We start from the raw sequence: 14,356 nt of genomic DNA on the forward strand, positions 1-14,356 counted from the left end.
TGTTTTTTCTTCTCTTCTAAGCGCTTGCTTGGTGAGAAACATGAGACTTGCATTCGGAGGGAAAAATATAATCAAAACGACCCAAGGGATAAGACATCATTTTTCCTAAATGAAGGAAGACTTACTTTCTAAATCTAAATTGATGGAGACAACTCTTGCAAGATTCATGCAATGGATTATGAGTTTGTCTTTAAGGTTGGTTTGATAACGTTCCTTTTTCCTACTTCCTATTTCTGTTTCTAATTATTTAAGAAACAAATATATTTGATAACGTTCTTGTTTCTTGTTTCCAAAATTTGATAACGTTCTTGTTTCTTGTTTCCAAAATTTAAACATCGTTTCTAAAATTAGAAATTTGAGAAGAAAAAGAGAGAGAAAAAGAAAAAGAAAAAAGAAAACAAAGGAAAAAAGGTTTGGTGTTCCCAATTTCTTTTGTTCGTTTCTCCTCTTCGTAGCCGTCAAATCGTCTATCCCATTTTCTTCCTCAACCTGGGGCCCAAATCTTCTTTCCCATTTTCTTCCTTTCAAGCTAGGGCCATACACAAGTGGTTTTTTCCTTTCAAAATCTTCATCTCCATCAAATCACCAGCTACTCTCTTCTCCCCTCTAGCTAGGACACGCAAGCTGTTATTTCTTTTTTCTTTCAATTTCCGTTGGCCAGAGCGTCTTTTCTTTTGAAGGTTTTGAAATTTAGAGAGTAGAAGGAATTGCATGGATGTGAGATTGAAAATGACATGTGGGTGTTTATTTATGGGAGTAAAGAAACTAAAACCTAATAGGAATTTAATTCCTAATCTGATTTTAATCCATTTTACAATTCTATTTGTTACCATTAGGGTGAGATATAATTTAGAAAAATATTAGAAAATCTTTTATTCGAATCTATTGTGTTTTATCTATTTTGGATGTCTCTGTATGTGGGTGTAGTTAAACCATTTCACAGCTCAAATCCAATTTTAAAATAACTCAGCTCACTAAATGTGTGAGGTGAGAGGGGGATGGTGGTGGTTAAGTATGTAAGAAATTGAACTCAGTGAGTTTTTAGCAACAGTAAGGAAGGAAAGTTCGTTATGACATGATGCAGTGCAAAGAGAGTAAGTAATTCCTGGAGGCAATATAAAATAGTTAACTAATTCAAAATTAAGGGAGCATCCTTTCAGAGCTTTCGCCATATTTGCTCACCTTTTGGAATGCAAGTACTTGAAATTGTTAGGCAATTTATATCTAATATGTTTGGTCGCATTAGTTATGATTCATCCTATGTTAAAGCAAGCGGCATCTCGGCGTCTTGTTTCCGCACACACTCGCATTTCTAATATGTATGACAAAGAAAAATCTAGTAAAATGATTGTATTGCTACAATCCCTTTACTACCTTTTTAGTGAGGTCTTAGTTACTAGCTCTCTGGAATAGTAATGGCCAATACCTCATTCCTTCTCTCAAAATGAATGAAGTGTTGAAAGAAGCTCTGACTAAACAAGACAAGTAACAAGGGAACATTCAGATTCTCTAAGAACTATTACTCTTTTTACCTTTCCATCGTGGAGTTCAAACTATCAATACAACTCAAGTAAATATTATAAATGAAAAGATAATGAAATGATCTAAGCTGTAGAACACAATCTCTTGTACTTTTTAGCTCCATTTTAAGCCTGTTACAGAACTGAGGGGGAAGAAGATTTAAAAAGAAAAAGTCAAGAATGAAGTTTAGCTCTTTAACCGGATTTTCACACACATGAAATGAAGGAGATGCACTTGTATTTATAGGCATTGGAATGATGGGACAACACATGGTTTGATGTGCCATTAATTCCCTAATTTTTAAAACATTGCCATAAGGCGCCGAAAATGTCCTTTAGTTCTTTGGCTGACAGTCTTACCAACTATTCTTGCCTTCTAGTGATTTATATTGCCTAGTGTCTTTGTGGTTGCCTAGTTTGTTGATGCAAGCATTGGTCGCCTAAAATGGTTCCTTCATTTTGTTTCCTACCTCATTTCACTAAAATCCTGTGTTAAGACAATAAAAATCGTGATAAATAGGTGTTTTATCTTTTGTGCATCGCATATTGCGTTTATCTTATTTCAGTTCATTTTGTCAGTGTTATTCCTCTTTATATCGTGATTATGCTCCATTATTCTACTTAAAAGACTACAGTAACTTATATTTTCACAAGTTATCAGCATGTCTTCCCAACAAAGACTAATGAGTATAGAGACATGTCGATAGGCATCTTGTACGCAGTCTTGTAAGTCCATGATGTTGAAGCCAAATGATTAGTTGTTAGGACTTCATTTGACCTATTTTTTATAGCGTAAAACTTCCGATATTTCCCCACTAATGAAATCTCCCATTTTGTGGGAAATAATGATCTAGACATCTCAACAAGTTCAATGCAACGAGAATCACTCAATTTAGAGCTAAAACGAGCGTAAACAAGCCAAAACAAGATACAATGATATTTTTGTAAATAAACTGAAAACTAGTGCCGCCCCACCACTGCAGCGTCGACATGGCATTGCACACCCAAGAGAATCAGCTTGGCCAGCGTTGCTGCTTAACGAACTGCAAAATTGCGTCAAACGTGTGCAAATGCTCGCGTTTTTGCCCCAAATCAACCTAAATTGTTTATTTAATCCAAAATTCAATTGTAATGATCAAATTAGCATTTCTGTACCAAATAAAAGAAAATTCTCTCAATTCTTCTTCAAGAAATATAAGCCCTCTTTATTAATTTCTTTGAAGCTACCTTGAAGACTATGATCAACTAAGGTATCTTCTTGGGAATCAAAGTTCCAGTTAGTTTTTCTTGAGAATGCACTTTATATTGCCCTTTTGATTTGATCTTTGGTTTAATTCCTTTCTTGCTTTGGTAAATAATCTTTTTTCTTTCTTTCTTTTTTTTTTTTGCTTTGATCACACAATAATTCTTGAATTAAAGTTTAATTTCTAGGGGTGCTAAGCACAATTTTTGAAGGATGATTGATTGTGAATTGTTGTATGAATCTTTAGCATATCTATCCTATTGATTTTTCTTTCCAATTAAAATTTCAACCGATTAATCTTTCTTGGGATAGAGACATTTCTTGTGTTTGAGTCTCAACGTGGAAGCCTAGGATCTTAATGCAATTTTAAAGATGAAAACATTTTATGTGAAATTGATATTAATTTTGATTTCTTTCTTGATTCATTGCTCGTCGACTAATTAGTTGAGTGTTAAATTAAATTACAATGTATTTTTTATTCAATGATAGAAAAATTACTTGAACATTGAATTCCCACTTTTATCAATTGGTCAAGAGAATTTACTTTCTTTCGTGCTAATCCTTATCTGGAAAAAACACCAAAAAAAAAAAAAACATTTTATTGCCTATTCTTTTCTTTTAACTCTTGCTTGTTATCCTCCCTGTTACACAATTCTTTGATTTAATTTTTTTTTTTTTTTTATCTTGAGTTGCCTATTCTTTTCTCGAAGTCTCTTGGGTTCGATCTCATTTTTACTCTATATTACGTATGTATGAGAATGTAATTGAAAACAGAAATATCGTTAAATAAGCATTCCAACCCTTAAGTATGCTCAAGAATAAGCACTCCAACCCCTAAGTCAAGTATATGTATGAGAGAAAGAATCAAATGCTAAATATTAAATATTCTTCTACATCTAAGTACGAATCAATAAATTTGAAGTTTATTATACGTATTAAAATCTCATGTAAACAAATTGGCACTCTCAATAGGTCAATCTTTACCTCTCATTGCAGAATTCAAATAAAGTGATGGAGTTCAAGGTTTCTTCAATTGTTGCATGATTGCCGTGTACATAAGCTCTCCGCATTGTTGAGAGTATCTACTAATGGTAATTTGTCGTTATGTATCAATTGTCTTTTAATTCAGTAGTAACTTAGTGTTTGTCAACACAACAATAAAAGAATTATGAAAAAAAGGTTGTAGGAGGAAATCAACACCTTAATGAAAATGTTCAGAAAAAGAAACTCTGAAATTACGTACTTAAAGAATGTGGTTGAAAATAAAAATATCATTAAATCAACTTAAACTCTTGAGAATCAAGTGTGAAACAAACTTGTATGAGTTATCATTTTTAGTGTGATGTTCTGTTTATTGGCAATAAGTAAAGCTTGTACCAAGTAAAAACTGTTTAGGCCGCACAAGTTGGGGGTGGAAATTTCATCATAGAATTCTACCTTGTAACACCAATCAATTTTGGTCACTAGAAAACTAGAAACATAATTTTATTGGATGAAATTGGTTTACGGTTGGATCATAAACACATTTTAGACTTAATTATAACCAATTTGGATCAAATTGTCTAACAATCATGAAAAATAGGGTGCATGATCAACATCCACAATCTTTTGACTTTAATTTCAGTTTGAGACTATGCCAATTTGTACTTGATCTCAAATTCAATAATTCAAGGTTTAATTTAAAAATGTAGAAATAATTTGCCATTTGTCAAAATTTCTGAATCAACATACTTGGACAACTGAAATTGAACCTCAACATAAATCAAATACAATTTGTTTGTCTGTTTTTTCTGTTTTTATTTATTTATTTAGTTATGTCAAAAGTTGAGGCTCCAATTTAATACTCTTAATAACAACATAATCAAATTATGCACACCCCTTAGTTGAAATATATTTCTTTTTCAAATGATTATTCTTAATAATACAATACCAAAAAGTAGGAAAAAGAAAAGGTATTCAATCAATTATAAGCAAAATAAATTAATTTATTAAAAAAAAAAAGGTTGGTTCATCAAAAACTTCCCTCCCTTTCAACAAAGACTCATCAGCAGAGCCCCCCAAAAACCACCGCCGTCTCCCCTTTTTCATCTCTATAAATACCCTCTTCCCCCCTTTCCTTCCATTTCCGATGCGAACACTGTTCATCCCCAAATTCCCACTCAGTTCCCTATTTGTCTTCCCCAATTCTCCATTTCCATTCCTAATCGACGCCTTCCGATCCCTTTCTTTCCACTCCCTTCACCGATCTCCGTCCTCCGCCGCCTCTTCTTCTCCGACCATGCCTCCCCGTCTCGCTATGATTTCTCATGTCGACTCTGACGGCCCACTCGCTCGGAGATTGTGGAATAAGTGCCGTAGAGAGTCGATACTCTCGATGTACACCCCTTTCTGCGTTTGTCTAGCTTGTGGGACTCTTAATATTGATACATTTCGTCACTATATCGACCAGGATGTTCATTTCCTCAAAGCTTTTGCTCGAGCGTGAGTTTAGTTCTTTTTGTCTTTTCTTTTGTTATTGGATGGAGTCTTTATTGAATTGGGCTGTTGTGTAATCCATGATCTTGAATCTTCATTGTATTGTGCTTGTTTGTTTTCTTTATGATTGTTCTGGTTTCTTTGATTTGGTTTTTTTTGAACTATTATTGTGAGAGAACTGACCTGGTTCTTGAATCTTCGTTGAATTGAACGTTGTCGAATTTGTTATATTTAATTGAACTTCTCGTAGTAGGTCTATTTAATCATAATTTAGTCCTTTTTTCTGTGTCAAATATTTCCGTATAATTGATCCTTCAAAGGGTTGGAATATCATTTATTCATTGATAAAGACTCGATTTTTATCAAAAAAGAAAGAAAGGAAGAGAACACGAAAAAGAGATTAGTAAATACATGTTCTATTTAAAGGCAGGCAATTGGTTTCGATGTTCTTCCCCCAATGTTGTGGAATCTTAAATTTTATGCTTGTTTTACTACTGGGAGAGACATTGCCACTTTTAATTTATAGGGCCTGGCAGTGGTTATTTGGTTGCCTTCAGAATCTTTATTTCTTTAATGTTAAAAAGAAAAAAAAAAATGGAAAACTGGTAGGGAAATTTTTTCTTGATGACCAGCAATCAACAATGATTACAATGAAAAGAAATACTCGACTATTTGTTCAATTATGCTTTAGTTTCTGCCCATACTGACTTCTTGAAATTTATTGCTTTTTGATGTACTATTGCTGCAAAGGTTGTTCGATTTAGAAAAGAAGGTTTAATTTATCTTTAGTGAACGGGGTCATGATATGATTTTGTTGACTATTACTATTTTTTGTATTAACAATTAAGAATGCTGTCTGGTTTTTAAGATGTTATTTGTCTGTGTTTCCTTTCATTTTTTTTTAGAATCAAATGGAAGGTTAGAATGTAAACGGCTTTATTTGTACAATCCAGATATGAACTAGCTGCAGAATGTGCTGACGATGATGACGCAAAACATTCAATCAATGAGCTGAGGAAGGCAGTGTCGGTAGAACTGAAAATGCATGCTTCATTTGTTAAGGTAGGTCATCCACATGTGATTTCTATTTGTAAACTTCATTTTTTCTTCATTTTCTTTCCGTTTTGTCATCAGTGATATGTGTTTCTGTTTGATAAATGAACATATTAATCCCCAAGCATTAAAATGGAATCCTGACGTTGTATGTGTTTTTATTTTTTTTCATTGTCTTGGGATGTTACTTGACCCTATTGTCTTGGTGCATGATCTTTAAGGAATGGGCTGCTGCGGATGGAAAAGAATCTCCTGTCAACCCTGCTACCATCAAATACACTGATTTTTTGTTGGCAACGGCGTCCGGTAAGATTGAAGGAGCTGAAGGTCTTGGTAATCTTGCAACCCCATTTGAAAGAACAAAGCTTGCTGCTTATGCTCTTGGTGCCATGACACCCTGCATGAGGTTGTACGCCTATTTAGCTACAGAGTTTAAAGGAGTTCTTGGTGCTCTCCATGGTGATCACCCCTACAAGACGTGGATTGAAAACTATGCATCTAAAGGTTTTGAGGTTGGTAATTTTGAGTTGTGAATGAGTTTTGAAGTAAGATATGGAGTACTGAAATGACTACCGTTTTTATTTTCATTTTAGGAAGCAGCTGAGAAAACGGAAGATGTGCTTGAGAAACTTTCAGCGACTTTGACAGGTGAAGAGCTTGACACCATTGAGAAGCTGTACCACCAAGCTATGAAACTCGAGCAAGAATTTTTCTGCTCGCAGCCTGTTTCCCAGAAGACAGTGCTTCCTTTGATTAAAGACCACAATCCTGCAGAGGATCGACTGGTTCTGTTTTCTGATTTTGATTTGACGTGCACCGTTGTCGATTCTTCTGCCATTCTGGCTGAAATTGCAATTGTGAGAGCTCCAAAACCTGATCAGATTCAACCTGAAGACCAACCCTTTACCCGAATGTCATCAGCTGACCTCAGAAACACATGGGGTGTTATTTCCAGGCAGTATACAGAAGAGTATGAGGAATGCATAGACAAAGTCATGCCTCCTAAAACTGGTAGTTACTTACAACATGGATTTCCTTTTGTTCCAGCGAGTATTCTTTATTTTATGAAAAGAACTGTAATCAATATTGTGAAATTTTTGGGCTTGCAGTGGAATTTAAGTTTGAAGATCTGTGTACAGCACTTGAGCAACTCTCTGATTTTGAGAAAAGGGCAAATAATAGAGTCGTCGAGTCCGGAGTACTTAAGGGTTTAAATTTTGAAGATATAAGACGAGCTGGTGAACATCTTATTATTCAAGATGGTTGTTTTAATTTCTTTGGAACTGCTTGCAAGAGTGAAAATTTGAATGTTGGTGTCCACATTCTCTCTTATTGTTGGTGTGCGGATCTCATTAGATCATCTTTTAACTCAGGTACATTTCCTTACTGTCTTTTAGTAGATTTGGAATTAACCTTGTGAATTCAGTTCATAATGTTACTTAAAGCTATATAATGCATGTGTTCTGTGTTTTAACAATAGTGCCATGGTACGTTCTGTTTTGTTAACTCTCAAGCTGTCAAGCTTTCTTTCAAATGGTAGCAACCTCGTCCAAAGTTAGCATCATAATTTTCTTTTATATTTGTGTCAGGTGGTTTACTAACTCAAGTGACTATACATGCCAATGAGTTTGCGTTTGAAGAAGCAGTTTCCACGGGTGATTTAGTTAGGAGGGTAGAATCTCCCCTTGATAAAGTCAATGCTTTCCGTAAAATCCTGGAAAACTATGGCAATGATAGAAACAACCTCACCGTATACATCGGAGACTCTATTGGTGACTTGCTTTGCCTACTCGAAGCAGATATAGGAATTGTTATTGGGTCGAGTGCCAGTTTAAGGAGATTGGCAACTCGATTTGGAGTTTCTTTTGTTCCGTTGTACCCCAGTGTGGTAAGAAAACAGAAAGATCTTACCGAAGATTCACGACGTAGTTGGAAAGGATTGTCTGGTGTCCTTTACACGGTCAATTCTTGGGCTGAAATCCATGCTTTTGTTCTTGGATGCTAGAACCAGGCTCTTTTTTTGTGGTTCTCATTCATCTCAACTCGTTTGGTTTTTCGATATTACCGAGCATCATCGATTGTAAAGAAGATACAAGTTGATGGCAAATTTTGTAGGGCCAACAACAACGTTTCAGTGTCGTTTGTCCGTCCTCCATTAATTGATATGTCCTGTGTACTTTTGGTTATTGTGAAGGAAGGATAGATGAAAAGCAATTATTTGAAACACAAAGTTGTTCATATAAAACATTTCAAGCTTTTACTGTGTATCCATTGATTGATAAATAGAGATAGGTGCTGTTCTATATTTTGGGATGAATGGCAGTTTTTACAACACAAGACAATTGTAATTTCGTATTATGAATGAAAAAAAGCACTATAATAACTTTGTAGTTAATATTTTGGTGTGTTTCAGTTTAAGATGTTTTTTTTATACAACTTGTTATCATTTTCGATTTGTGTTTGCTCAGATTAATTACTAATTTTTAGTTCATATCTACACTTAATTTAGGTTATAATCCTCTACTTATTTTATGTAGATTGAATTTATTTGAAGTTTATTCATAATTAATTAATTTAAACTCGATTTTAATTTTATAGTGACTTCCATTTAAATTCTGCTAATGAAAATGCTTTTAGTTACCGCTTTTTTGAGTGTTTAATAAAAATTATAAATATGTTACTAAACATGCTAACAATAGATGTCTTTTATTTACTACGTTATATTTCCTAAAAAAGATCAGATCAAATCAAATTACATTCTTCGTATACACGTTCTTCTTCAATGAATAATAAAAGCAATTTGTTTCACGGATGCCTCTCTTTCTTTGAAGATAAAATATCGAATTTGATTTTGAGTCCGTTGAGTCGGATTGGAATCAAATTCAAAACATCTTTTTTTGTATGAAAATCATTGAGGAATTTTTTTTTACTAAAAGTTAATTTGAGTTTTGGTTGGTGAATACGGTAATCAAAGCCAATGTTCATCTCTACCTCTTCTTTCAATCATTATTTCGATAATTTTAAATGTCACTGGACGATTGGATTACATGCAAATGATTTAAGCCAAATTATCTTTTTTCTAAGAGAATATCTTTATAAAAGATACTTTTGAACTTTAAAAGCTTAAAATATATTTTCACATTTAAAATAGGTTAATTTTTATAAATGTAACAAAACATAAAAAATATCTACGGTCTATGTAACAAAAAGTAAAAGCCTATAAATGTGGTATAATATTTGTATAAATTTCAGATTTGTCCTTGAATATCGCGGACAATTTGTCATTTCATTTCTTGTTCTTTACGATTTGTTCATTTTCTTTTCTAGATTTCTTCATTTTCTCTTCCATATTTTTTTTATTCTATTCTTAAACGATTTATTCTTCTGTTTAAATCTTCTATTTTATTTTTACCGTTTTCGACAAGATTCTTTGAAGCTATTTCATCTTCCTCATATACGAGAATATCAATATCGTCTAAATATCATTTCGACATGATCTAAACAATCGTTTACATTGTCAACACGATCGTTTAAATTTAAATTATTTTTTCCATCGTTTAAAATGATTTGAACGATTGTGTTGACATGATCTAAATGATTGCTTACCATAGTTTACATGATCGTTTAGGATGGTTAACACAATCATTTAGTGATAACTTGTACGTTTAGTAGCCTTTTATGTAAAATAATGAAGCCTTAACGCATAAAATTGGAAGAAACCACAGAGAAAAGTAGAAGAATTGATTAACTTGTGTATCGCATAATCCAAAAGAACTTTATCCCTTTTTATTGCGTTTTACTTGTATGATTGTAGGATTTTTAGGTAAAAAGAAGTCTAGTCTAGCAATAAAATGTTAGGTGAGGAGACGCGTGCAACCAACAAGGCGACCATCACAACAAGCTATGTGATTTAAAGCACTAGCAGACAAAATTGGTTGGCATGAATGCCAGAAAAAGGACAAAAAGACATTAACGGTGCTGATGCAACTTTATCAGAATAATTAATGAGGCGTGAAATGTTCTGTCACATCACTCCTCGCCTATAAATATAGGCATTTACTTTAGAATCAGATGTTCGAAAATTGGATCTCGTAGTGCAAGTTCATATTCTTCCCTTCATCCTTTTTTTCTTAAAGTTCTAGGTGAGAGTCTAAAACAAGAGAGAGAAAGAGACTTCCCCTACTATCCCCCTTTATCACAACAGACAAAAATCAGAACAAGGGAATATGAGAAATCATATTATGAGGCTCGATTCATTTCTATGTACCCCATTTTGTTGTATTTCTTTTGTATTGATTTGTAATGTTAACTATGGCTGAAAGGCCTAAAGTTTTAGTTATAATATTAATACATTTCTTCTACCATTCTTCAATTTCTCTTATGCTATTCACTTTCGACGCATTTAATTAGTTTTCGAACAATGTAATGTGTTAGAGAATCTGGATGTATGCGTTATAAGTTATGTTTAGCTAAATATGGACATCAACGCTTTGTTCTATTCGAGAGAAAAGATAATCGCATTGACAATAATCACCTGAAAAGTGAAAATTCGTATTTAACTAAGCAAACGACAAAGGGATTGTACAAATGCAATCTCATTGCTGAATTAATCCTTCACATGAGTTGTAGAGATGTTAACGTGTGTAGCGAAGGCTCTGAAAAGATGCTTGCCTTAAATTATAATGAATTTCTTATCATGCATACAAATGGATTAGATACAAATCATAGCTTAATTTTAAGTATTTAGATCCCAAAAGGCGAGCAAGTTTGGTGAAGGCACCGAGAGGTTAATAGATGCTTTGTATCACTTTGAGTTATTAATGCAAAATACATTGCGTTTAATTAGTTAAATATTCTTTCATGCCACACCTGTTACATGAGTTCACAATTCATTACACTCTATCACCATGTTCATCTTGTACCGCCAATTGCACCCTAGTGTATATAGTTATGATAAACATACTGTGCATACCTACATTGTATATAGTATACCGTATAGGATTAGCAGTACGATAGACTCAATTAGAACACCAATTCTCTGAGTTTGATTTTGGACTTATCAAGAAATTTTTCTTTGCTTACACTGGGGCGATAAAGAGGAAAAATTGTACTACATGCATATCATTATGAATTCAACAATGCGTAGGTAGGACCAGTGTTTTAAAAGGCTCAAGGCGCACTAAGGCGCATGTATGTATGTATGTATCTACAAAATTGAAAGGAAAAACAATGTATAAAATGTAAGTATATAACCAAGATGGAAATGAGACTTGACCAAGGTGGATTGTTGAAACCGCTCGGTTTAAAACGTAGAGTTGGGATGTTTCTTAGCTTAAAAGACAATTAGGTTTAAAAAATATATATTATAATATTATATATATTTTAAAAGCCCAGCCCAGAACTGAGTGAAAAGCCCGCACCTTAAAAGCCTTTTGTGCCTTTGTGCCTAATGTAATTCGAGCGCCTAAGCCGCGCCTAATGCATGACACCTCGCTTGTTCAAGGAGAAGCCCTAGTCGTGCGACTTAGGCCTAGGGCACGCCTTGCTGTGCCTTTCAAAACACTAGGTCGGACATGCATCTTTTATCACCTCATCCCATCCTAATCGCCTGTTAAGTTGCTTACTTAGAGCCCAACATGACATATTTGCGAAGCCTTGTTAATAATAAAAATTAGGGGTGAAAAAAACCGACCCGAACCAAACCGATTCGGTTCGGTTTGGGTTGGACCGGTTAGTAACAACAGAGTTACCGAACCGAACTGATTTGGATCGGGTCAGGTCGGGTTTAAAATAACCAATTAGGTTAAAAAAAATGGGAAATTGCCAAAAATAGGTTAAAAAAAGAGCTTTAAATGAATTTTGGGACAAGTTTTCAAAAGAAAGACTTTTAGGACAATTTGGATGTGAATGGACAAAAATGCCCTTCCTTTCCTTTCCCTCTTCCACGTTTGCTTTCCCTTCTATCCACGATCGATTCCTTCTCTTTCGCGTATAGTTCCCTTTCCCTTCTCTTTTCTTTCGCGTAGAACACCTGAACCTACTCCGCCCTTCGTCGCTTGCCCTTCGTCACTTGCCCTTCGTCGCTTGCCCTTCGTCGCTTGCCCTTCGTCGGTCGTTGTCCAGTGCATTTCGTCGCTCCTCTTCGGACCATTCAATCAACTTCGATCGTTTTCTCTTATTTGGGTGAGTTTCATGTCTAACCGATTTTCAATTTATCTGCTGTAAGTAAATGTTTGGTTGGGGTATTTGGTGCTATTTTCATCCGTAATTGTCTGGTTTTTGAAATTAGACTTATTTGTCGTAAATTAGTTTAGTCAAAGTTTGGTTTTAGGTTCTTAGAAAGTTCAATGGGTAGTGAAAAATGAATTGAACTAGAGGATGAAGATTTAGTTGGATCAAATAGAGGAGGAGTAAGCAATAGGAATAGAAAGAATGAAGGTTTTTTTTTATCTCGCACGTATTTTTTTTATCTCGCACATATCTCGCACGTTCCAAACTTTCACTATTTATTTCAAAATCAACTTGGTACACCTCCTAATCCATTTAAAGCTATTCTTTGCATGTTTAGTAACTCTCTTAGGCCCTCATGCTTTATCTCGCACGTATCTCGCACGTTCCAAACTTTCACTATTTATTTCAAAATCAAATTAGTACACCTCCTAATCCATGTAGATCTATTCTTTGCATGTTTCTTTACATCTTGCACGCATCTTGTAGGTTCTTAAGTTCAAATCAATTTTTGAAGATACAAAACTACTTAAGTTAGTTTAAGGATGGCACATGTTCGTATTTTAGTGCGTCACGGCGGTGCATGGGATGAGGGACAAGAAAATATGAAGGAGGAGTGTTAAAAGGCATTGTTGTCCCTAAAGAAATAACACACAAAGATTTACAGTCTGAACTATATGACCTTGCAGAAGTTGATCCTACAAAGTTCGACATAAAGATAAGATGTATATATGAGATCAAAGGGAAAAAGGAAGCTCCTCCATTTGAGTTAAGCAATGACCGTGATTTGAAGTTTTATATTCTTAGTGAAAATCCATTGGAGGTCCCCCTATACCTATCATTTGAGCCTACAAGCAATTGAAGCATGAAAGTGTTAAACAAAGATTACAATTCAGTATCTGGGAGCAACCAAGTTCAAAATTTAAACCCTCATCCTCCAATTGGAATGGATACATTAGATAGGAATGAAATTGATATTGGTGAAGTTCAGGTTGGCTTGTGTGATAACATGATAGGGACCAATTCGGCTATATGGGAATCATATGAGTCATTCCATTCAAAAGATGATACTTTTACATGGGAGTCAGTTGAGATGTACAATGAATTGTTTGACATCCCAGAACAAAGAGATGCTCCTACAAAAGATTGCAAAGGAAAAGGTAAAGTTGACTACAGCTCCTCTAGTCGGAAGTTGAAGACAAAAGGAAGTGGCTGGTACGAAGAAAGCTCTACAAGTGAAGAGTTGGATGTAGGACAAATCTTTTTTTGCAAGAGAGATTTGTCAATGAGATTAAGTGTGTTGGCAATGATTTTTTTTTCAGTTTGTAGTAAAAAAGTCTACAAAAGAGGTTCTTTTCGTTAGATGCATCGACAACAAGTGTGGTTGGAGATTGCGAGCGGTTAGACTGAAGGATTCAAATATATTCAAGATTAAAAAGTATGTGAAAGTTCATTCATGTTCTCTTGAGTTTTTGAATCGTGACCATAGGCAAGCAAAATCTTGGGTTGTTGGAGAATTAATAAAGTCCAAATTCAAGGGACCTGGTCGCATATACAAACCACGTGATATCATAGAAGACATGAGGCAAGACTATGGCATAAATATGAGTTATGAGAAAGCATGGCGTGCCAGAGAAAATGCATATGAACGAGTGCGAGGGTCTCCTGAAGAGTCATATAATCTTTTGCGTAGATATGGTGAAGCACTCAAATTTACAAATCCAGGTACAATATTTCACATGGAACTCGAAGATGATCGTCATATCTTTTTATGACTGTTGGTGCATGTGTTAGAGGATTCTTAAATTGCATTAGACCGGTCATAGTCATGGACGGA

The 14,356-nt window shown here is 34.5% G+C and overlaps 1 protein-coding gene across 2 annotated transcripts; it reads left to right on the forward strand.

Annotated features, from left to right (window-relative positions):
- The first annotated feature begins 47 nt into the window (after window positions 1–47).
- LOC103487252 (bifunctional TH2 protein, mitochondrial) lies at window positions 48–8,686 on the forward strand. 2 transcript variants are annotated; one of them, XM_017044322.2, is made up of 7 exons: window positions 48–195; window positions 3,760–3,854; window positions 6,192–6,300; window positions 6,513–6,803; window positions 6,885–7,302; window positions 7,401–7,664; window positions 7,881–8,686. In XM_017044322.2, the coding sequence occupies exons 3-7, from the start codon at window positions 6,280–6,282 to the stop codon at window positions 8,294–8,296; spliced, it is 1,410 nt and encodes a 469-aa protein (XP_016899811.1). In that variant the 5' UTR covers window positions 48–195; window positions 3,760–3,854; window positions 6,192–6,279; the 3' UTR covers window positions 8,297–8,686. The 2 variants fall into 2 exon arrangements, with proteins under 2 accessions (XP_016899811.1, XP_008443738.1); XM_008445516.3 differs by lacking the exons at window positions 48–195; window positions 3,760–3,854 and adding an exon at window positions 4,769–5,244.
- Window positions 8,687–14,356: the final 5,670 nt, after the last annotated feature.

The sequence above is a fragment of the Cucumis melo genome, chromosome 2 (genome assembly GCF_025177605.1).
Source record: "Cucumis melo cultivar AY chromosome 2, USDA_Cmelo_AY_1.0, whole genome shotgun sequence".
NCBI lineage: Eukaryota > Viridiplantae > Streptophyta > Magnoliopsida > Cucurbitales > Cucurbitaceae > Cucumis > Cucumis melo.